Source organism: Lepisosteus platostomus, chromosome 17 (assembly GCF_059453375.1).
Source record: "Lepisosteus platostomus isolate fLepPlt1 chromosome 17, fLepPlt1.hap1, whole genome shotgun sequence".
Lineage (NCBI taxonomy): Eukaryota > Metazoa > Chordata > Actinopteri > Semionotiformes > Lepisosteidae > Lepisosteus > Lepisosteus platostomus.
Window position 1 is genome coordinate 4,600,730 of NC_142627.1, and position 22,739 is coordinate 4,623,468.

At 40.6% G+C, this 22,739-nt stretch overlaps 1 protein-coding gene across 4 annotated transcripts in view; it reads right to left on the reverse strand.

Annotated features, from left to right (window-relative positions):
* Nucleotides 1-223: 223 nt before the first annotated feature.
* Nucleotides 224-22,739, reverse strand: part of tmem63ba (transmembrane protein 63Ba) — a 63,383-nt gene continuing 40,867 nt past the window's right edge. For 3 of the 4 annotated variants that reach the window (XM_088610351.1, XM_088610347.1, XM_088610348.1), the window contains 10 exons: nt 13,236-13,389; nt 11,750-11,856; nt 10,640-10,726; nt 10,018-10,083; nt 9,738-9,900; nt 9,440-9,545; nt 7,952-8,119; nt 7,546-7,661; nt 6,786-6,863; nt 224-6,043 (listed from right to left, as the gene is read on the reverse strand). In XM_088610351.1, coding sequence (XP_088466477.1) covers nt 5,858-6,043; nt 6,786-6,863; nt 7,546-7,661; nt 7,952-8,119; nt 9,440-9,545; nt 9,738-9,900; nt 10,018-10,083; nt 10,640-10,726; nt 11,750-11,856; nt 13,236-13,389 — 1,231 coding nt within the window. In that variant the 3' untranslated portion in view covers nt 224-5,857. The remainder of the gene's footprint in view (nt 6,044-6,785; nt 6,864-7,545; nt 7,662-7,951; nt 8,120-9,439; nt 9,546-9,737; nt 9,901-10,017; nt 10,084-10,639; nt 10,727-11,749; nt 11,857-13,235; nt 13,390-22,739) is intronic. The other variant, XM_088610349.1, reaches the window with a different exon arrangement.

Sequence of the window (22,739 nt, forward strand, 5' to 3'; positions counted from 1 at the left end):
GGCTTTATGTAGGTTATGGGAGGTGCTGAGTATAAGGTGCTTATAACTGTTTTTACACCTAAGAAAGTGCTTTCATATGCTACTTTTAAAGTTGCTATATAAAAAAGCATTATTTTGCTTAAAATCATGTTGCTTAAAAGGATCATAGCATATTTGATGTATTTTATTCTCCCTGACGTTCTTACCATTTTCACCACAGGGTAAAAAGAAGAGTGACAAACTCTTAAGGATGAACATTGATTTTATTGTTCAAGGAACTGAAACAGGTTTACAAATGTATCACCATACAGACAACCTCAGGACAAAAAAAAAACAACCCACTAAAACTGCAAATTAATTACAAAATAAAACTCCTAAGACAGATGGTATGGCAGACCAAAACAGCTATTTAAAAGCAGAGAATTGAAAAACAAAAACAAATTGACTATCCTGTACATGTTAACTTACCCCCCTCCCATTCATCACTTACATAAACTGTACATATGTACTTATTAACACACACTACCTTTATTTAACAATGATAGTGCCATAAGTGAAGACTATATACAAGAATTATTTCACATTCATGCAGCCTCTCACCTTCACTGATCAACACTTTTATACAGAACACCCCGTATAACCCTTTTACCTTTTATACAGAACCCTATAAAATTCTTACGGGCTGCTAATTACATTTGACCCTAAGATAACAGTCACAAATCCTTGTGACCTCAGAACTGGCACATTGTGCCAATGCAGGGAGCTGCTGTTATTGCCTCAGCTAGCGGCTGATTTGATGTGTTCAGGTGTATAGCACTCTGTTCAAAACATGTAGAGGTGGTCAGCTGCAGGGAACACTAAGATGAGTGATCCTAGGAGAGCACAAAATATTGAAATTAAAAACCCAATTAAATGGAAATAAGATCCATATTCTATAATCAGTCTTTAACATACGTGTTCTGTGCAGCTGGGTCTATGCCTTTTGGTATGGTTCACAAAAATATTTCAAAGCTCTTTTGTGCCTGTATTGCGTAAAGTCAGTACCATTTAGAAATAACTTATACTGTAAGTTAGTTAATGAAAAAACTTGGCCACCCGGCTCCTTGATAACCAGTGTCTTCTCCTTTTCATTCCAGATGTGCTCCAGGTATGAGACCTGAACTAGGAAATCGGGGAAACTCAAGTTTTTTTAAGGGAAACAGAAAAGATGTCTAACCTGGCTAAAAACACTTCAGGTTAGTTCATTTTAACACAGTAATTTTAGAGCCTCACAAGAGGATTTACAGTCATCTCTCATAAAATCAAATATGAATTAGAGAACACATACTTAAAAAGGTGACGCCCAGTTTTGGGAAAAAAGTAATCCTCTACATTAAATAATTGAGTAAAGTATTCCAGTACCTTTTTAAAAGTAATAATCTGGGGGCAATTTCTTTTTAGAGGTTACTTCACACAATAAGTATACATATACTACATACAGAAGATCATTGTAACAGATAATGTTTAAAGTTATTTATCCACTTACATCTTATTAATTTTTTTAAAAAGGTAATTATTAAACAATAGGACTAAGGATTCTTTTTAAAAAGTAACTTTCCCCCAACATTGGTAACACCACTGTCTCAAGTTGTAAGGTTTTTAAAATTTACAGATTTCTTAATAGGAATGTTAAAGGTTTGAAAAAAATAGCAAACATCTGTTAACAGTCAAAACAAATGTAGGAGTTAAGATTTCAGCCCCACTTGGCCTGAGTGTTATTATAAAGGAAGAAGTTTTATATGGGTAAATTATGTCGATGGGCCGCATGGTGATTTGCATGTGGCAATGTAAATACTGTAAAGAAAACTGAAAATCTAATCATTAATCAAACTCATATTGCAAGTTCCTTATGCAATCACCACACAGGTTTCTCATCTTCTTATGGAAAACTTTAGCTTTACCGTGGAGATATTACTGGAGTTAATAGGGAAATCACAGAGAATATACAGTGGATTCAGCCTCTAGTGGCTGCAGGAGACCTAGAAGACTGAGCCTCTTTCGTGACCAGCTGTTGGGCCCGTTCAGACATCCTTTATAGTAACTTCTTTAATTCAACCCAAGACAAAAATATCCAGTTTACAGGAAATAAGCAGAGAAGATCTCCATAGCAATATTTATTTGGATTGGATATGTTCTATGGTGCTCTCAAAGCCCTCTAGTGTTTTGATCCCTTATTCTTTATGCATCACACCTCAGCAGTCTGCAGTCTGCAGACCTCTGTACACAAAGTCTTTACAGATCAACACTAGAATTACTGCTAACAATCATTGGTACTGCAAACTGAATTTGTGCTATATATTTCCCAGTCCTTTTCCATTTTGAAAACCCAGGGCAGTGCAATAGATGACATATTAGCTGTTCAAATTTTAGAATGGAGGTTTTCTTGAAAAATTATTTTGTCATCTTCTATTCCTGTAAAGTGATTGCTATTTCACTGATCAACACCAAAGCAAAATAAAATGCATTCTTGCTTTCAAGGTACTTCAATACAGTCCGATGGCTATACATTGCCTCTTCAAAGGATATAGTCCTAAGTGTTATAGTGACAGGTGTGTTTCTGAATATTGTGAACACTCTTGGAATCATAAGTACTGTTTATTATTGAACTAGTAGGCTTACTGTTAAATCAAGCTGTTTAGCTGTGGTCTAAACATCTTATTTACAGCAGTAGCTATTCCAATCATATACTATAGTCTAATGATTCATATTTTGAATCCAAAATACAAAAAAAACTCTCTTCCAACTACTGAATACCTCTCCCCTGCTTGTGAGCAGAGCATTTTTCAAGAGTTAAAAACCCAGCTAACCCTGCTCACAAAACTCCCTTCCTCCTACAGGATCACTCAGCTCTGATGCCAACTTTAAACATGCAGTTTGTAGATGGTGAATAACAGAAATAGATAACTCAAAGTATTACAAAAAACAACTAAAATCATCTTGATTTGCCTGTCCAATACTTACAGAGTACTTGTGCCTGTAAGTAAAATCTTTTCACTTTCTCCTCTCATGAATATCATTAAAATGATTCCTCCTTATTTAATGCCATCAGAGACCCTGCAGTGCGCGACCAAACTGCCAAATGACTGTTTGAGGCATATGTCTTCTAAATGAAACTCAGCATGCTACTCTTTGCAATGGCTTCTTTGAGCATAACACAGATTCTTAGAATACATCTTTTGATTTTCTATCAAATTTTTCATAGTATGTAAGAATCTAATCTTACAAATAATTCTTGAGAAACTTCAGTTAAATAAGGTTAGAAAATATATCTTCTGTTTATGCCCATTATCAGTATTTGTACATTTTAATTTTGAAAACACCACAGAATGTTCTGGTGTCTAAACAACCCAACAATTTCTTAGGGAAAGCATTATCAAAATGTAAACATTGTTTTATTCCTACCTCTAAATTAGTACATAGCATGGCATCATCATTGCCAAATACAGTACTATTACACATTGAAAAGAATATGTATTCATCAATCTAAAAAATAATATATAAAATCTATTTATATGTTCATGGTATTGGGGCCAAACAAAAGGAAAGAGTGCAGTCACTGGACAGCAGGATAACTATCGTTTTAACAAAGTATGAATAAAATACACTGAAAAACCTCTTCTCTTATACATTAGAAAGAACAGGAATATGATATTCAAGTGCAGTAGTATATTTCCATTAGTTAAGGTTTAAAGGTTAGCACTTCAAACTGAAAACAAAGAAAACATCTTTCATTAAGATCATAATACACTGAACAAGAACAACACTGCTGACCTCATGCGTGAGCTAGATTTTTCCAAAGGAAAGACGAGACGTACAGCCCAGCTGTGGAATCCTGGAGGGACAGGATCTCACTGCTGTTTCCTGACAGTGTGGGTGTGCTGAAGATGCTCCCCTGCTGCCGTGCTCCCTGAGCAGTTTCAGCATTTCAATCAAACTCACCCACTACTCAGCCCCCCAAACAGCACAGATTTGAAAGTAACTGAAAAGAGAGGGATGATTAATAATCATGAGGTCAGATTCTCTCTCCCACTCAGCTATCGGCTGAAGATGTCAGCAAGTTCTCCAAATTCCACGCTCTCCACACTGAGCTGTCAGACTCAACTGGTACTGGAGTTGGATGAGACTGCCTTACTAACCCTCCTCTTTTCTCATGTCATGAAGGATATACTCTAAGTCAGCTTTCCCCTGCTTCAGAAGTGAACCTTTAAACAGGTGTACTACAAAGACAGGCAGAGGCAGCCTGAGCCGGGCCCCTCTTATGTCTGTGACACAAAGAGTATTTTACACTTAATCAGTGAAACTGACACTAGTTAATCGTGTCCAGTACTGGCGTCTGTGTGGCTGCAGCAAAGGACAGACATTGTGAATCAAACAGGAGAACAATGGAGAGGAAACTAGCATGCAAGCATCCATGAAGGCATATTTAAAGAAACAGACAAACAGAAAAGCTCAACCATGCCGACTCCGATCTGCAGGATGAAGCTGGCAGTTAGTGAACTGAAATGAGATGGAAATGTATTTGGCATATCTCCACACAGAAGCAAAATTAGTCTCAAAACTAAAGGTAAAAAAAAATCTCTCATCAGCATTATGAAGCCACTACTTGAAAATGTTGTCAAATAAAAGTGCTAAAAAATCATGATCTGCATTAAAGGTTTTGCTATCTATTAATGGTAATACTGAAAGATACCACAAAATTGAAAACTGCCAGCTTCATTTGTCAGAAGTGATGATGTTTGTGTAAGGTCAATAGCATCTTAATATTCTTTGAAGAGAAACCTCTATTTTTGACGAATATATTGGCCTTTGGCTCACGCATGCACTGACACCTCCAGTGTGTGACACCTGCTACTCCCCACCTCTCAGCATCTATCACGATCAGTGCTTGTAAGCTTTGCCTGTTATATATATAGAGGACAGTCCCTGTTGTGCTACAGAATTACCCACGATTTCAGAATACAAGGATCTGAAACACTAAAGTGCAAAAGGTGGCCCTGGGTCCATAGCACACTGAGTACCTCACACACATTTCTGGTCAGTGTACAGACAGTAGTATTTTCACTTCTCCTTTTTGTCCGTTTTCGGTGATGGAACAAGACCATTACTGGGGAGGTTTTCTTCACACAAATACAGAGAAGCGAAGCAGTAGTGTTCCCAAGAAAACCCGCAAAAAACACAATGACAGAAATCAATGTTGCCGCCTCTACAGTATATTCTGAACGTGCAGGGCGTCACACTGTGCCCGGTCTTGGCTGGCTGCCCAGGCCACAAGAGGCGCTAAACTGGAAAACAGTTCTTCCTTTAGCATGTTTCTATTATGGAGACGATGAACAAGTTGCTACATCGCATTAAAAATAAATAAAGTGTGGACGAATACAATATTCACAACCTCAGAGCTTATTAGTGTTAACTCATAAATACAAAGGGCAAAACCCTCGTCACCCAGGATAATTGAAATTTAGCCTATCGGTGAAATCTAAAACAGTCTATCACCGCAGTTTGACTCTCTGGATAAAAATTTCCTGATTTGTTTTTGTTTTGTGAAGGTTGACAGTGTTAGAAAAAATAATCTTTACATGTTCAATGCCGCCCTGCTGCGCCGCTCCTCTGGACGGACAAACGCCAGAGAGAGGAGGCCCCTCCCCGGCCACGCAGAGCTGCGCAGGGCCTTCCAGCCTGCCTCACACCCTGTGGCTCCGCCGGGAGTCAGAGGAGCGGAGCAGACCCGTGCCGCAGGTCTCCGTCTCCAGGTGAACTGTGGGTTTAGTGTTGTGGTGATGTTCATCAGTACTGTGCTTGGTCCTTCTTTCCCCTCGGCCTCTCGCCCCGGCACCAGCTGCTACTGGTGAACCTCGTTGGCTATGAGGCTGTCTTCTCCTGACTGGAAGTCCCCCTCGTTGATGCTGCTCCCTGCGTTTATCATCTCCTCATCCTGAGAGGAGCCCTGGCCGTCATCCTCCCCGCTGCCTGCCCCCGTCTCCTCTGAGTTCGGGTCCTGCAGGACCTGAGCGATGTACAACGTCTGCTGGGAGGGAGGGAAGAAAAGGGAACAGGGGAGACCTTTAACCTCAAGAACCTCACACATTTTCACCTGACAATAATATTACTGTGGTTTCATTAAGTCTATTCATAATGTCAATAATGTTGAGCTGGTTGAGTTTAGGCTTTGAAACAACAGTAATATTATTGTCAGGTGGACCAACTAGAACTGGGTGTTTCAATGCGTGACCCCCATGTCCTCTGGTGTTGGTATCACAGTGAACTTGCATGAGTGTGTCAGTGAGTGTAAGAGTCAACCAATGTTTGAAAAGTTTAAGAAAAGGTTAACTTTTGTAGCACAACTAAAAAAACAGCTGTAAGTGGAAAAAATGTTATCAGTCTTATGTCTGCAGATCTATAATGTTTGTTTTATGTAATTTTGTGTAGATATGCTGAGCTTCTGTAAAACTTAACTACTCCTGCTCCAAACCCAGCTGAGAAAAATCTAATATATTCAACATATATGTTGGTTAAAAATAGATGCATTAAAAATACCCTCTGGTGAAACTGAAACCAAACCCTTTTGACATTTGTTTGTAAAAAAGAAAGCTTAAACATACAAAATAAGATGATTTAAGAGACACAGAATGGTTAATGAAACTATGGTTTGAAGGGTTAATAAGTAAACAGAAATTTGTCCATCTCCTAGCACTCTTGTGGTTTTGAGAATGAAGAGACAAGAAAACCTCCTGCAGGAGGGTTCCAGCCCCAAAGGAAGCTAAACTTACTGCAGATTTGTTGGAGGGGGAAAATCGAGGAGGACGACCATTTTCAACACCATCAACTCCCGTCTCCTGGGTGTCAATCTGGAAGATGCAAACGTAGTTTTACTAAGATACCAAGAAGGGGAAGACATCTGACACATCTTGCTGGCAGCATATTGTTGCAAGTGACAAAAAACACACTTTTCGCCAGCGATTCCAGCAGGCAAAACTAGAATTAATGCTTTTCAAGAAAATAATTAAATAGTTAATTGACAACAACCTCTTTCAGAGTATAAGCCAAAAAGAAAAAAAAAGCTTTTAAATTTGTTTTGATTCTCTAGGATTTTTCCTGTCTTCCGCAGCTACGAAAACTAAACTCATCCAGAATTACCTGACCATCTGCTTCTTTTTTTCTGAGTGAAGAAATGATATGAACTTAAACTTTCCTTAGAAAGAAATGTGTGTATTCTTCAGTTATTTAGTGAAATTCTTACACTGAGTCTAAAACTGGGTTATTGTAACAAAAGGTCATTTGTTACATGGGACACCAGCATTTGCACCTGGAACTGTCCAGGTGCAAATGCTGGTGTCCCATGATTCCCATGATCCCAAGATTCACATATCAGTGTCAGGTGCCAAATAATGACAGATTCAAGTTTTTTTTTTTTTGGTGTCATACTTTTGTGTTTATTGTTCTACAGTTGATGCATGATGCCGACTGGAGCGCTAAATACATGTAAAAAAAATTAGAAGTGAGAGCTGGTTGTCTCTCCAAAGGCCTTACCTTGTAGTTGTGGGCGCTGAGGTATTTGAAATGGCCAAAACAGACGTGAGAAAGGCAGATCACAATGGTGATGATCAGGACCACAAAGGTGAACATGGAGGTGGAGGCCAGGAATCCTGCGAGGAGAAAGACATGAGCACTGCGGTCTTGGACTGCCTTCTGCCTGAAGCTCCACCCCAGGTCAGTCTTGATCCAGGTGCAGTCCTGCAGGACACTGAGTGCCCTGATGACATTAGTTCAGGCTGGAATTAAGTGGATTCATCTGAATCCGATACTGTTTGGTGTCTGTGTGACAGGGGAGGGCAAGGTCTGAACACACATGCCCTGTTCCCAGATCGTCTCCTGACCCTCCAGTCTGAGGAAGTCCAGTCATTCCAACCCCCTTTCCAAGGGAGGCTGGCCTCACCTGTGCGGACAGTGGAGAAGAAGAGGAGCCAGGAGAGACACAGGATGGGCGCGGCCACCACCTGGTTCACAGCCCCAGAGTGGATCTTCTTGTCCAGTTTGGCTGGCAGGTAGGCGTAGTACAGGTTGTACCTGTCCACCAGGTGCTTCAGAAGCATGTACATCAGACCTGTGGGTACATTGTGGCAGTCAGAAGGTGGGGCACTGGGAGCCAGGTGAGCATCAATGCAGAAACAGTGGGCTATCTTTTCACACCAGTGCCCACTCTCAGCAGTTAAGAACACTAAACTGGGAATAAAGAACAGGGCAAGACAGTCTGGACATTAAAAAGGACTAAGCAGTCCAAACCAGTTGAGGAACCTAGCAAGCTTGAAATGGTTAAGAGAAACCGCTATAAGAAATTCATTCTGCTTACAAACAGTAGAGGGTGGCATTCTTTCAAAGACTGACTGATGGAGCTGGGTCACATTTAACACTTGAACTTCAACTTCAACTTCCATTTTGCTCTGTTCAAAAACCTTTAGAGGATTTACATACACATCACTGTAGGGAAGGAAGACAAGCAACAAGAAATACAAAAATATTTCTTGTTTGCGTTTCAATATAAGAGTCACCCTGCTTTGGAGGTTGACAAACCTCACTTTAATTTAGGAATAGTCTATAATTGCTTATATTGTATTGCATAGTTCGCTCCAACACTCTTATTCACCCGTGCATCCAGGCTGAAGCTCAGCCCCCACCTGAGTCATGCATAGCAGGCCAATACACAGAGATCAGGTGAACAACAGCACTTCATGATTGCTAGATTATGCAATCCCAGAGTGGAATTCAGCCAAAACACCACTGTTAACACCCCTACTCTTACGAACAGTGACCTGGGATCTGGACAAGCAAGGATTTGCTTTCCATTGGTGTTTGTTAATAAGCAATCACACAAGGAGCCTTGATGATTTTGTTGGCAAAAATCTTGTCCTGCACAGGGAGGGCCTTGTCATTACAGGGTTGTGAAAACAAGATAAAATAAATCACTTAATCAGCCATATACAATTTCTTGCATTAGGAATTTATCTTATTGCATACCCCAGCTTGCTCTCCATGAGACAGACAGGGAGAGAGAAGCTTGACGTCAGAGCGCAGGGTCAGGCATTTATACAGCGTCCCTGGAGCAGCTGGGGTTAAAGGCCTTGCCCAGGGGTCCAACGGAGTAGGATTCCTCTGCCGGCTGCGGGATTTGAACCTTTCAACCTTCCAGCCACAGGTGCAGATCCTTAGCCACAGAGCCACCACTCCGCCAAGTGTGGTTGCCACTCCCCAAAAACAAGTTGCAAGTTCTACTGCTCTTGACCATTTGGTGGGTTATTCTTGACTAGGGGGAGCAGATAACGGTTTCAATCCTGAATCCGCTCAAACTGAAGACGAACTCCACACTTTCTAACAGCCTAGAGGACGGTGTGTTCGCCCTGTGAGAAACAGGACCTGCAGGACTCACCAAAGGGCACGATAATAGGACAGGTGATGCTGTAGGTCATCACCACCGTGAAGACGCACATCATCCAGGCATAGGCGGCCCCAAATTGGAACTCGTACGCCTGGTGCTGTGAAACAAGACAGGCTTTCAAGCATCTTTGAAACCAGTAGGGCTGGCTTGTAAAAAATGATATGAGAGAGACATTTCCACCAAATTATTCAGAGGAATTCCAATACTGTTATAAAATGACTGGGAAACGCAACTAAACAACAGGACAAAAGAAGGAAATGGATAACTGTGGTCCGTGGGGAGAGCTCACCCGCTTCACGTTGCGCCGCTCAGCCACGGACCTAGCCAGGCACAGGCGGATCATGTACATCAGCAGCCCAGGGATGCGCAGCAAGTCCATGGCGTTTCCGATGAAGGCCGAGGCGATGACGTAGTTCACGAAGAAGGCCCCGTTGTCTGGGAGGAAGACACACCTGGGGAAGAGGAAGAGACAAGAGCAGGACTGAAGGGGGCAGGGCTGTATCTGTGAAGAAGAACGGAACAGTTTCGTACTGGGAGTTAAAATGCGTAGTAAAAACCATTTAACTTACTCAAAGCGAACGGCAGCATCCGCCAAGAATTTCTTGTCAAAGAGCCACCGGAAGAAAAGATCCAAGCTGTATATTTAAGAAAGTGGTAAGAAGAAAAACACTAAATATCAATCTCTGCGTAATATTACTGAATAAATTAACACTTCCTGATCAGAAGTTTTAAAACTGTCAGTGAATTCTATACCGTGCAGAAGACCCGGTTCTCCATGGTCTATGGAGTGGTGCTGTCCAGCAAGAACAGAGGAAAGCTGAGCTGAGCTGGTCAGACACAGCCAAGCCTCACACAGGGTCAGACTGGCCAAAGCACCCTCCATGGTCCAGCATGACAAACAGGCCCTTGTGGTTGGCCAGATGTCCAGGATTTTACAGAGTTATTAGCAAAGCTGCAACACCTTCCTCATGCTAACCCTGTAGGCGCTGTGGGGCTCATAGCGTGAAAAACATCAAGCGTCTAATACATTTAGCATCTCTGCAGAAGGCCTTGCTTAGCTCTCAGTCCACCCCATGCTGGTCAGGCTGGTTCCATTAACCAATAGTTGTGCAGATTTCTAGTTTTTAAAATAAGCTTTTGAACATGTATTCTCTTTTGGAGGGAGAAGTCATTTCCACTGTGCTTGCCTACCTGCTGAGCCCCAGTGAGGGTAAGAGGAGAACCATGAAGATGAGGAAAGTGTAGCACTTGTGCATTGTTGTCCTGTTCTCTCCAGACCTACAGGTGAGACACAAAGGGAACAGCACTGAGTCCAGCCATAAGGACTCCAGGTAAATAATCAGGTTTCGGGCTGTAGGGGCCAGTTGTCTTGCAAACCTCTTCGCCTGCAGATGCCTGCATTCAGAAATGGGACTTGATTTCTAAAACAAAAACTTTAGAAGCTCAAAAAATTAATTCCCATTAACCCTCTCTCCACCTTTTCTTCCCACAAGCTAACCTCTTGCTAACCTCCTTTCCTCTCCTACCTTGTTACTTTCTCTTCTGTTTCTTTCTAAGCAGGGTATTTGACATGTCTAGTTGGAAAAAAAAACTTGTGTCATTTAAGTCACTAGAGACAAACGATTACTTTTAACAACCAACAACTGTGGCTCTCACTAAGGTGTCTTGTTTGCTTAAATAAAATCAATTTAAAGACTAAAAAAGCTTCCTAGCTTCCAGGAGACAGCTGTGTGTGTCTATGCACTCCAGTACTCATGGCAATCTCACATGATTGGGCATGACCAGGCCGCTCTGAAGGCAAAGGTTCATGGGAGCCCACCGCCTCCTAGAACATCAGGTAACCAGCACACCCAAACACACAGATCAACAAGGAAGTGAAAGAAAATGGACAAGCTGCTAACCCGCTTGCATTCCAAGCAACATTAACTATTGGAAATAACCTGATATCATGAAGCTTCCTAATCCTGGCTGTACATGTCTACTCTCGGAAATTTACTTAAAATACGGAAACAAGTAGGAGATATCCAGCACAGCTTGTGCACAATTGCCAGCCTATGGCAGCACCTAGAACGCATCAAACTGCTGTGGAATCAGAAAATTTCCATCCCTAAAAGCAGCAGCTAAATGATTACATAATGAAGCCTCTTTAAAAAAAAACACCTGAAGAAGGCTCCATAACCTAAACGTTATGTCTCTTTTCTTTTCAGTATGGAATAAACCTTTACTTGTTCCTTTGCTAAATATTATTATATTTTCTTAAGAATTAAAAAAGGGTTCCTCACTCAACAACATGTTCAATACCTTGTCCAGTGGGCCTCGAAGAAGGCGGAGTAGTAGACGATGGTGGGCAGCAGAGCAGAGAAGGCCCACAGCAGAAGAGTGGGGAAGAACTGGGTGATGATGGGGTTCTGGGGAGACACAGGAAGAGCACAGCGTAAGCCAGTGGGCGTTCATCTACTCTGCAAAGCAACGGGAACTCTTCCAAGTTGGACCTCAGCTGTAGGAACATCCATTGGCCTTGTCGGCATCCTCCCTTGATCCTCACACCACAACTGGGAAATACTGCACTGTTTTCAGAAAGGGTGTGACCAGGAAAGTCTGAGAAACGGTTATCTGTAAAGATGGTACCAACGGAGTCTGAATGAGCCCAGAGTCAAGCCCTGAATACCCGGGAACTCCTGTGGGACCCGTAGTTCTCAATTTGCATGGAAGATTCTGTTGCTTACTCAAAAACAGGTTAATTAAAAACTAATTTCCCACAAGAATGCTTGTAACTAGGGGAGATGTGATCTGGGGCCACTCTCAAGCAGAGGGCTGAACTGCCATCATGTTCAGTCATGGAAGATTTTACATAGTTGTACTACCTACAAGCCAATGAAAACTAGATGTGGGTATTAGCCCAGCAGCCTGATGTGAATCATGAGGGGAAGAGTGTTGCTGGAGGTGGGACACAGACTCTCTGTGAGCCTTAAAAACGCCATTTATTTCAAAGTCTTATAAGTAACATTCTTATATAGTTTTAACCAATTATTAATTGTAGACTGTTCTGTTTAATACATTTATTTAATGTTAAGACTTAAAATTATTTTTTAAATGACAATTTTTTTTTAATTTTAGTATTATCATTCACTTTTATTATTTTATTTTTAAATTATTTGCATACATTTTTTCACACAGTAGCTTTCTTTTATGGCCTTATCAATTTAATTTGAGATTTTCTACAATATAAACATAAGCTACAGACTAGGACAATAAAGACACCTATAGATTGTGATTTAGTAAAGGTGAGTTGATGGGAGATGACTGGTGGCTGGAAGACGGCTGTCATGTGTCAGCCAAGTGACTCGCTAGTCATCCTTGCACACAAATGGTACACACAGTGTACATCACCCCAGACACTCCGGCTTATGCTGGCTGCTTTAAGGAAGGACAAATTTGTCCTAAATTAAGTAGCAGCATATATATTTGAGGCCTGTTAAACCAAAAACAAATTAAGAACATGTACATCCAGATGTGTAGGATTATTCAGGGGATGGAAATAGGAGGCACTTCTTCACACAGTTTTACAAGTGGCTGTAAGAATCAGCTGAACCACAGAGTTGAGTAGCTTCCTGTGGTTTTTTTTTAATTTTAATTTTAAGATCCTTTAGATTTAGATTTAAGATCCTTAAATTCTTGAGAGATGACTGTTTAGGAGGCTGCAACGACTGAACAAAAGAGGCAGCTGTGGGGCCCTGAGCAGGACCAGGAAGACCTGTGTTGTCCAGCAGCCACAGGGAGTGCTTACATTCAGGTACTCCACAGGCTTGGTGACGTTGAACTTGTCCATGGTGGTGATGATGATGGCAGGGGTGGTGAGGAAGAAGAGCAGGAGGAAGAGGATGCAGTTGATGACCAAACAGCGGAGCCACCAAGACAGGCCACCCAGAGACAAGTGCTCCCTGCAAAACACACAGCACAAACTGTCAGCTGACATGGATATCCAGTTTTCTTATAACCCAGGAGAGCCAACACCACTGAATTGCAGTTGAGAACTCTGGCAAATGTCTGCATTAGAATGAAAACTAGATTATCACAAACTACACACCCAGTGTTTAGTATCTGGTTTTCATTACACAGAGGAAAGAAGCATCTGATTCAATAAGTCACCATCAGGTATGGGATTTAGGATTTGTGTTTGGTGTGTGTCAGATTTAATACAATTCACTCTCTAATTCTGCTGGATATTCATACATAACCCTGAAATTACTGCGGTATTAAAGTATTGCTTTAAATCTGTAAAAAGTTATTTCTGGATATCTACTCTAACCAAGGTGAAGCTACTAATCTGCACCCCAGAGGGATGTCCCTGATCTGTTCCCAATTTTTGCAAGGTTTCCAGACAAGACACTTTTTCTATTGACTGTATATTGAAATACAGAGGAAATGTCCTCTGTCATTGGACAGAGGACATTTCATGTGGGTTTTGAGATTCACTATTACAGCTCTCACCTTAATGCTAAACCATCCATCCATGAATGCTTGTGCATGAACAACACTGGCACAGTACAGTTTCAGGTGAAGACTGAAGGCACCTCCTGCTTCAGTCCAGCACAATCGACAGTGCAGAGTAAACTTTCAAACAGAAAGAGGATCCTAACAGTACTAGAAACCTGCTACAAAAAATGGTTTTCAAAGGCACTTGCAGTTACGCTTAACCGAGTTCTGCAGTGTCTTTGCGATGGTCAATTTGTTCTTTAGAGCAGATACTACATAGAAACATATATATACCAATTTAAAAAGAATAGTATACAAGGAAAATAGGTTAATCATTTTTACCAGATCAGACCCCAAATATGCTACAAACACTTAATGGTATTTTATCACAAAGCACAATACAAAGTACATACATAAATTCCATAAAGACACACTTGTAGGTTTTCCAAATTCTGAAATGAACGTCAAAGCCAAGCCCTTAATTCCAAATTCAAGACACAGAGCAGGATTAGGGACCATGAATGGAAACTAAGCACAGCTAAATCTGAGAAGTACGAACAGGAGGCATTTATTCACACGGTGGGGTCACGGGCATGATGAACAAAAAGCCAAGTCATGTCATGGATGCTGATTCATGCATTCAACAAGAGAGCTAAATCATCAGGCTACTGAGAACCAGAAGAGTGGGCTGCACTGAAAGAGCCTCCTCTCATTCACACCTTCTCTTGTTTTTACCTCTGCATTTGGCACTACTGTAAGGGAAGGCACAGATCTAGAAGTGTCAGGCAGGATGACGAGTTAGCATTCAGCCAAACACTCTGGGAATGAGCAAAACTTAGATTACTAAAGGCTACTGGTTTAGACCTCTGTGGAGTCTTGTAACCAGATTTCACTGTTGCTCACGTTTTGGTACTTAACTCTTCCAAAGTTCATTTATTAATAAGCACATCATTAATATGGCACAGATGGTGAACAGGTCAAACAAACTCTTCTGCAACACTGATTTCAAAGTCCCAACCATGATTTGTGTCAGACTTCAGTCTAATCACCAATAATACGCAATCACCACTTATTGCACTGTTACTTTGTATTTTCAGACTTAAGGAATGGACACTGCAGAGTACTTAGGAAAACAGCCAAGAGCAATCTTGTACATTATGCTTAGTTTGCAGAAAATATCCCATCTCTGATGGAGCATTTGTCATAACAATCTGAGATGTTTTAAAGTACCAGTGTTTTATAAGAACAGTTGTAATTGTTCTTTGGTTAAACAACAAATGTAGTGCAATACTTCATACTCCATAAGCTGTGTCTAAGACCTATATTAAACCTCACTAAGCTGTTGAAGAAGACTCACTGGCTTTCTTCAAGAAAAGGTTGAGATTTTCTGTATCCATTAGCTACTGGACAACAAACTGAGTGGAGTGGACAGAATAGTCTAGAGACCTTTGTAACCTTCTTATTCTAAAATATGCAAAGACGAGCAAGAAATTAAAGGTCACTTAACTTTTCTATTTTGCTTTCGACTTTTGATGTTCTGTTAATTTTGTACAAAAACACACAGGATTTTTTTTCCATTCCTACAAATACCAAATCCAATTTACTGATATGCTGCAGCTAAACTGTCAACTTGGCTCCGCCCTCCTGCAGCGAGTGCTCATATGAAGATGAGGAGGAGTAAGGGATCAGAGTACGGGCTGTGGCAGGTCTGCTGCCAGTGTCACAGTTTCAGATGAGGTCACACCACAGAGGGAGTCAATGTGTCAGGGCTCACAATGAAAAGGACAGAATTTACAGCTTCAGACATCTAAACACACTTACCATTTCACACCAAAAGAAGGGTCATACAGTTGATATTCTGTCTCATTTTTACTACAAACTACTAATCAATCTGAGGACTTTATCAAACTCTTTATCAAGTTGATAGATCCCAATGACCAGGCAGTTTTGTCCAGATCCCAGAGATTACTTTTCCTTAGACTACAATAGAATAAAATTCCTTGTTAACATGTTAACATGAAACAAGACTTGGACTAAATTCAAGACTAAGGTACTGTAATGCCTGGGAGATGTAATTTTTGGACATGTCAACTCAATGGACATCTTCAGAATCAACTGAAACTTGAACTTGAAAACGTGAAACATGAACTTGAGGAAATAACATGGCAGTGCACTGAAATTGAGAGCAGGAAGCACTTCTTTATGCAACTGGTTGTGGGAATATGGAAGAACCTGCCCATCCATGTTGCCAAAGCCTATAACCCTGTCTCCTTGCAAGAAAAAGCTGAATGCGTTCCTTTGATTACTTAATGACAAATGAGCTACAGATTCAGCCATTTAAAATGCGCAGTACAAACCCGTACTGCACGCAACTACCCACAGGTCGCCGTCGCCGAGTTTTCTTTAAACCAATAAACATTTCTTTGAAAAAATTAAATAGCAAATTTTATGGACACTATATTGACATTTCTTATATTTCTAAATATCACAACATGTTTGAAGCTAAGTAATTTATTAATAACAACAAATAATTTCAAACTTCTACTGATATTACTGACAATAAATATTATCGACACTATATTGTCATTACAAACATGTATGTAATGTCAGCCATACGCATTACTGAAGCTAAAAGTTTAGCCTTTGTCACTACTGTAACCTAGTGGTAAATAAAGACATAAATATAGAAATCCCTACATTACAAACTGTATATGGCTGGTATTGGTATTTTAAAGAAAAAATATACACCAGTATTCCACTTTCTTCCTAAACTTTTTAAGCATTAAAGTCTTACATGTGGTTATTTTGGAAACGTTTTTACGTGCTCCTTCTGACCATATTAAGTTTAAGTGCCCACGGGCACTTTTCCTGTCCGTAGGGGGAAGGGGGACTGTCTTTCATTCACCTAGTCTACTGTGAGAATGTAGAGAGGGAGGAAACGTGCCCAGGGTCATTTTTTTCACTGACAAAGCTGTGTTCTGTTAACAATAACTACAGTATTTTTAACAGCTGACCTCCTAGAGTTACGAGGCTAATTGTCATTGTTTTATATTGTGTTCGATTCGAGGAAAGAAGCCTTTCCCAGATATTAGCTCATCAGTACGTTTACCTGTACCTTTTGTCGGGACAGACAACTTACTGCACTATAGCTTTGGAAAGGAGACGGACTATGGCCAAAATCAAGACGACTCTCTCACACCGATTTGGGCACAGAAGGGTTAAAAAGAGGTCAGATTGGCAGAGGGAAAGGGGGTGACATCACCGCGCTGGCAAGCCAGTTCTTTAGCTACTTTAGATAATTTTCTTTAGATACGCAATTCCATATTATACTCCCTATTAATCAAATTCTAAAAGTATGCTTTTGTTTATTCCGATAACGACCGTATTCGTAGAAATACAGAAATAGTTTTAAGAATCTGCTAAATAGGGAATATAATATGGAATTGATTATCTAAAGAAATGAATAATGATATTAATTTAAGGATCTAAATATATGGATTTATATAGCTAGTAGTATTGCTGTAATCCTCTTTCTTTGTAAACATGTTTTATTTTTAATTTTAATTAATCATTAGTATTAAAATTTGCATTGTGATAAATTGTTGCACTTCCACATCTTGTAAAAACATAAATTTGCAAGACTGTGTACAAATATATAAAAACATTAATTTGCAAGACTGTGTTCAAATATACGTTACATTTGAATATCAGAAAACCAGGGTTAACTTTTTTCTGTCTCTCCCTAGTTTCTCTCACCCTCTGCGATTCGCAGAATGGTTAAAAATGGGAATAGGTCAGGCAGGCAGAGGGAACTGGGAGGGTGGAACTGTTACCTGTCCTGGATAAAGTGGTTAGAAAATAGGTGGATTTACATTTGAAAAAAACATTCCAATTTTAATGCGATATGAAAGATATTATTGATAATAAATGACATTGGACGATCTGTAAACTGAAGATTTATAGAGGAGACACATTATGTCTTTTCTTTCCAGCTTGGAATTAAGGAATTAACTTTCACCTACTAGTATATTCCATTGCAGCCACTTTATGTAACGCAGCTCCGTACTTCTCACAAAGGCTAGGAGTGTTAACAGCCCGCTGTGTAATGTTATGTAGAATAGACGGTTCTGGGGGATGGGAATTTTCAGGAGCATGCTCTGTTGTCATTGTCACTGTTTTCACAACCTTCAAATTTATTAAACGTCTATATTTGAGACAGGATGTTCCAGGACTCTGTTTAATTTCTGAAACTCCCTCTGTATTTCCTCTTTAACATGAGGCAACCAGCAATCAAATGTCTTGTTTATTTCTTAACACTTGTTTTCCCATGCTGTAGTTTTAAAACTAGAACAAAGATGTGCCACATGCAAACAGTGTGATGTTGTATAGTTTTAAAACCACTACAGGATAGCTTGTGGGAAATACATTTATTTATACTGCATCAAAGCTGAACTCATTCAGAGCGCCCGACATTATAAACTCAGAGTTAAAAGAAACTAATTTCCAATGAGTAATAATAATTATAATTGCTTACACTTATATAGCGCTTTTCTGGACACTCCACTCAAAGCACTTTACAGGTAATGGGGACTCCCTTCCACCACCACCAATGTGCAGCCCCACCTGGATGATGTGACGGCAGCCATAGTGCGCCAGAACGCTCCCCACACACCAGCTCTCAGTGGGGAAGAGAGCAGAGTAATGAAGCTAGTTCATAGATGGGGATTATTAGGAGGCCATGATTGGTAAGGGCCAATGGGAAATTTGGCCAGGACGCCAGGGTTACACCCCTACTCTTTTCGAGAAACGCCCTGGGATTTTTAATGACCACAGAGAGTCAGGACCTCGGTTTTACGTCTCATCCGAAGGACGGCGCCTGTTTACAGTATAGTCGCTATACTGGGGCATTAGGACCCACATTGACCACAGGGTGAGCGCCCCCTGCTGGCCCCACTAACACCTCTTCCAGCAGCAACCTTTGTTTTTCCCAGGAGGTCTTCTGTCCAGGTACTGACCAGGCTCACACCTGCTGAGCTTCAGTGGGTTGCCACTTGTGAGTTGCAGAGTGATATGGCTGCTGGCTGCTGAGTAACCCTGTTACAAATGGGAACAGCGCATCGGTCCTTGACAATGGTTAAATAGTACATACGATGTCTGGTGGAGTTTCAATGTTCGCTTTTCTGTAATCTGTATAGAACCGTGACGTCTCATCAATGTTTGGTACCAATAAACAGGGGGGCATCACAGTCTTCCTTCTTTGAACTCAGCTGTGCTTCAGTAAATAATGTACACTTTCTGCAATGCTTCTAGTTTAGCAGGATTTATGCAATAAGCACATTGTTTAATGGGGATGACATTACCCACGTCTACTGTATATCACTGTATGACACAGGTTTGAGTCAGAGCGTCTGTTAATAAAACAGATCGCCTTCCAATACATATAACTACTGCATGATTTCTTTATCTATTTCAGCTAAATTATGGAAATTAAATCAGTCAGAATCTCGGAGTGCCAATTGTAAAAATAACCCTTCTTCCCTCCTTTGCTTAACTTAAAGAATTTAGTGAAGAAATCCTTAATCACAATATCATCACTTAATTTATCCAGATACACAAATTCATGCCAGAGTCAACAACAAGCTATAATAGTGGACTATTTTTACACACTCAGCATATGAGAACCAAACCGAAAGTAATGCTCCGATCGTGCTTTGAACCGCCTGGGTGCAGCTCGCTACATTACAGTGCAAGAACAACAGAAGTTTAAAAAAAAAATTAAACATTATAACTTTTTATGAAGTACAGAATATAAGCTTACTAATGTTAGAACAAGCACGTTAAAGTCAGAACCCATGTAAATTACCAAGTTAAAGACTTTGATATATAAAATATTTATGCATAATTAAAATATTTACCATAAAGGTGGAAGGTTGTGTACTTTTGTCCAACTGAGCAATCTTGCTTTTATAAAATATACCAACTTTTTAATGTTTAATGATTAATATGCTGTAATACACAGTTTAAAAGTCTAAAGAGTATCCAACTTAAATTCTTAACTGGATAAAGATTGTCCCTCAGCAGTGATCGGAATTCGAAACCGGGTGTTTCTGGCAACAGCTCAAATGCTGTACATGAGAGGTTAAGCTTTATTAGATTCACCTGGTGGTGATTCCGGATACTATTATCATAACTGCGGTATTGTGCGTTATTGTACGGTATAACGGGATAGGACGAGTTGTGACATGACACGCCCAACGCGTTTTACTGCAGTGTACCCCACTCGTTTTGAATGGCTGCATCTGTAGGTGGGCCAAATAACGTCACATTTCTAAGCTACCTTAGATTCTTAAAATGAACGTATCGGGAACAACATTATAATAATAATAATAATAAACTTTATTTTATATAGCGCCTTTAAAGGTGGCTTCTCAAAGCGCTTTACAGGATGACAATAACAATAAATAAGAAGATTTCACAAGATAGGACACAATTATAATTACAACAATACAACAATAACAATAGAGGAGACTGTGGAAGGTGGTATTAAGAAGAGCAGAGGGGTGAAGAATGGAACCAGTTAAGTAAAGGCTTTTCTGAAGAAGAAGTTTTGAGTCTGGATTTGAAGGAGTTTAGAGAAGGTGACTCTCTAATATCCTTGGGTAAAGAGTTCCAGAGTTTGGGGGCATAGCAGGAGAAGGCCCTGTCGCCCATACAATGTAGACGGGCTTGGGGGACAGTAAGGAGGGCAGAATTTGAAGAGCGGAGGTTGCAAGGTGGGGAGTAGGGCGATAAAAGTTCAGACAGGTATTGAGGTGCCAAGCCATGTAAAGCCTTATAGGTGAGCATGAGGATTTTAAAGTCTACGCGGAATGTGACCGGAAGCCAGTGCAAGGACACCAGGATAGGAGTAATGTGAACACTTGCACTAGACATGGTCAGGATTCTGGCTGCTGAACATACTGCAGCTTGTTCAGAGTAGATTTAGATACCCCAGGGAGTAGAGCATTGCAGTAGTCAATTCGAGAGAATACAAATATGTTGATCAGCTTTTCAGCCACAGTTAATGATAGCAAAGGGCGTAGTCTTGCGATATTTCTAAGGTGAAAAAAAGATGTTTTGACAGTATGCTGTACATGTGGGTCGAATGTTAAGCCAGAATCGAATATAACCCCAAGGTTTTTCAATTTTGATTGGAGCTCAAGTACAGAGCCATGTACAGACAGGGTTACAGGACTGGCTTTACGAAGTTGATGGGGGGTACCAATAAGCATGACTTCAGTCTTGTCACAGTTAAGATGAAGGAAGTTTTGAGTCATCCAAATTTTTATGTCAGAGATGCAATTAGATAGAATAGAGACAGCCACATCAGTGTCGGGTTTGGTATGGATTTATATTTGAGTATCGTCAGCGTAAAAATGAAAGCTGAGGCCATGTGATCTTAAAAGCTGACCAAGTGGGAACATGTAAATGCTGAAGAGCAAGGGGCCCAGTATTGAGCCCTGGGGGACACCAGACTTGACAAGACCAATTTCAGGCCTGTACCCATTGAGAGAGAAAGTGACAGCGATCAGTGAGGTAAGATTTAAACCATGTGAGGGCAGTGTCAGAAACTCCAAACACAGTCTCAAGACGAGAAAGTAAGATGTTATGGTCAACAGTGTCAAAGGCAGAACTGAGATCAAGAAGGATGAGTATGGAAAGAGAACCAGAATCAGAAGCTATTAGGAGATCATTGGTGACTTTGACCAGGGCGGTTTCTGTACTGTGAAGTTCACGGGGTTCGAAAAGGTTGTTAGTCATGAGGTGGTTATGTAACTGAAGTGTGACAGCACGTTCTAGAATTTTAGAGAGAAAGGGTAAGTTGGAGATGGGGCGGAAGTTGTTAAGATTGTCGAGAGCCATGTTAGGCTTCTTTGGCACGGGGGTAATAGCAGTAGTTTTGAGAGCAGTGGGAGACAAAGGAGTCATTTGCAATAATTAGATCTAAGGTGTGTCCATTAGTCCCTTTCACCAATGAGCTTAAATCAACAGCATCAACGTGCTCTTTAAACCTTACAGTGCTATAAGCCGTTTGCAGTGGGGCGCTCCAGGCCGTTTTTTGTTAGCTGTTTGGTCAAGCCAAGTCAGAACCAACCTGAAAAGATCCAGCCACACAAGCCCTCTAGTCCTGGCTTGGGTATAGATGTGGCAACATACAGGTTTAACACACTTTGTCTTGCATGGACATAAGACCGTAACAGCAACTAGCAGTATTGCAGGAGAAAAAGTAAAGTTGAAGCCTAGTCTCATTATGTTTAGAAAGCCTCATCAGTCTGGTCAGTGAGTCTCCAGTATTCTAGACATCCGCAACGAAGGTATTGTGGTCAAATTCAAAAACCCTGAAGCAGTACTGCCAAAAACATTTAATGAGCAGTACCAAAAATTTTCATGTAGGTATATCTCTCCGAGCTCCTCTTCTTCAACTCTTCTGTCTACTGTACATAACCTCTCACACCACAGCTCTTCACTTAATCAGAAAAGACCTGTGCAACCACCATGCGGAATTATTTTCCACTGAATTCGTTTATCGTTAATGCTCTGCTTTAAAATGTAAAACCAGATCACTGCCCTTCAACAAGAGGTGTTTTCTTGTAACCTTGTTCATGCAAGATATCAAGTATATTTCTTGAACAATGAAAAGAGCTCAAATGCCCAGACAGCCACAGTACACCACACAGCTTTGGCAAAAGGGCTTTGCTCCCTTTTTAAGTCACGTATTTAGAGAACTGAAAGGCAACAGTAATATTTCACTGGAGTCCACAAGGAGGAAGGAATC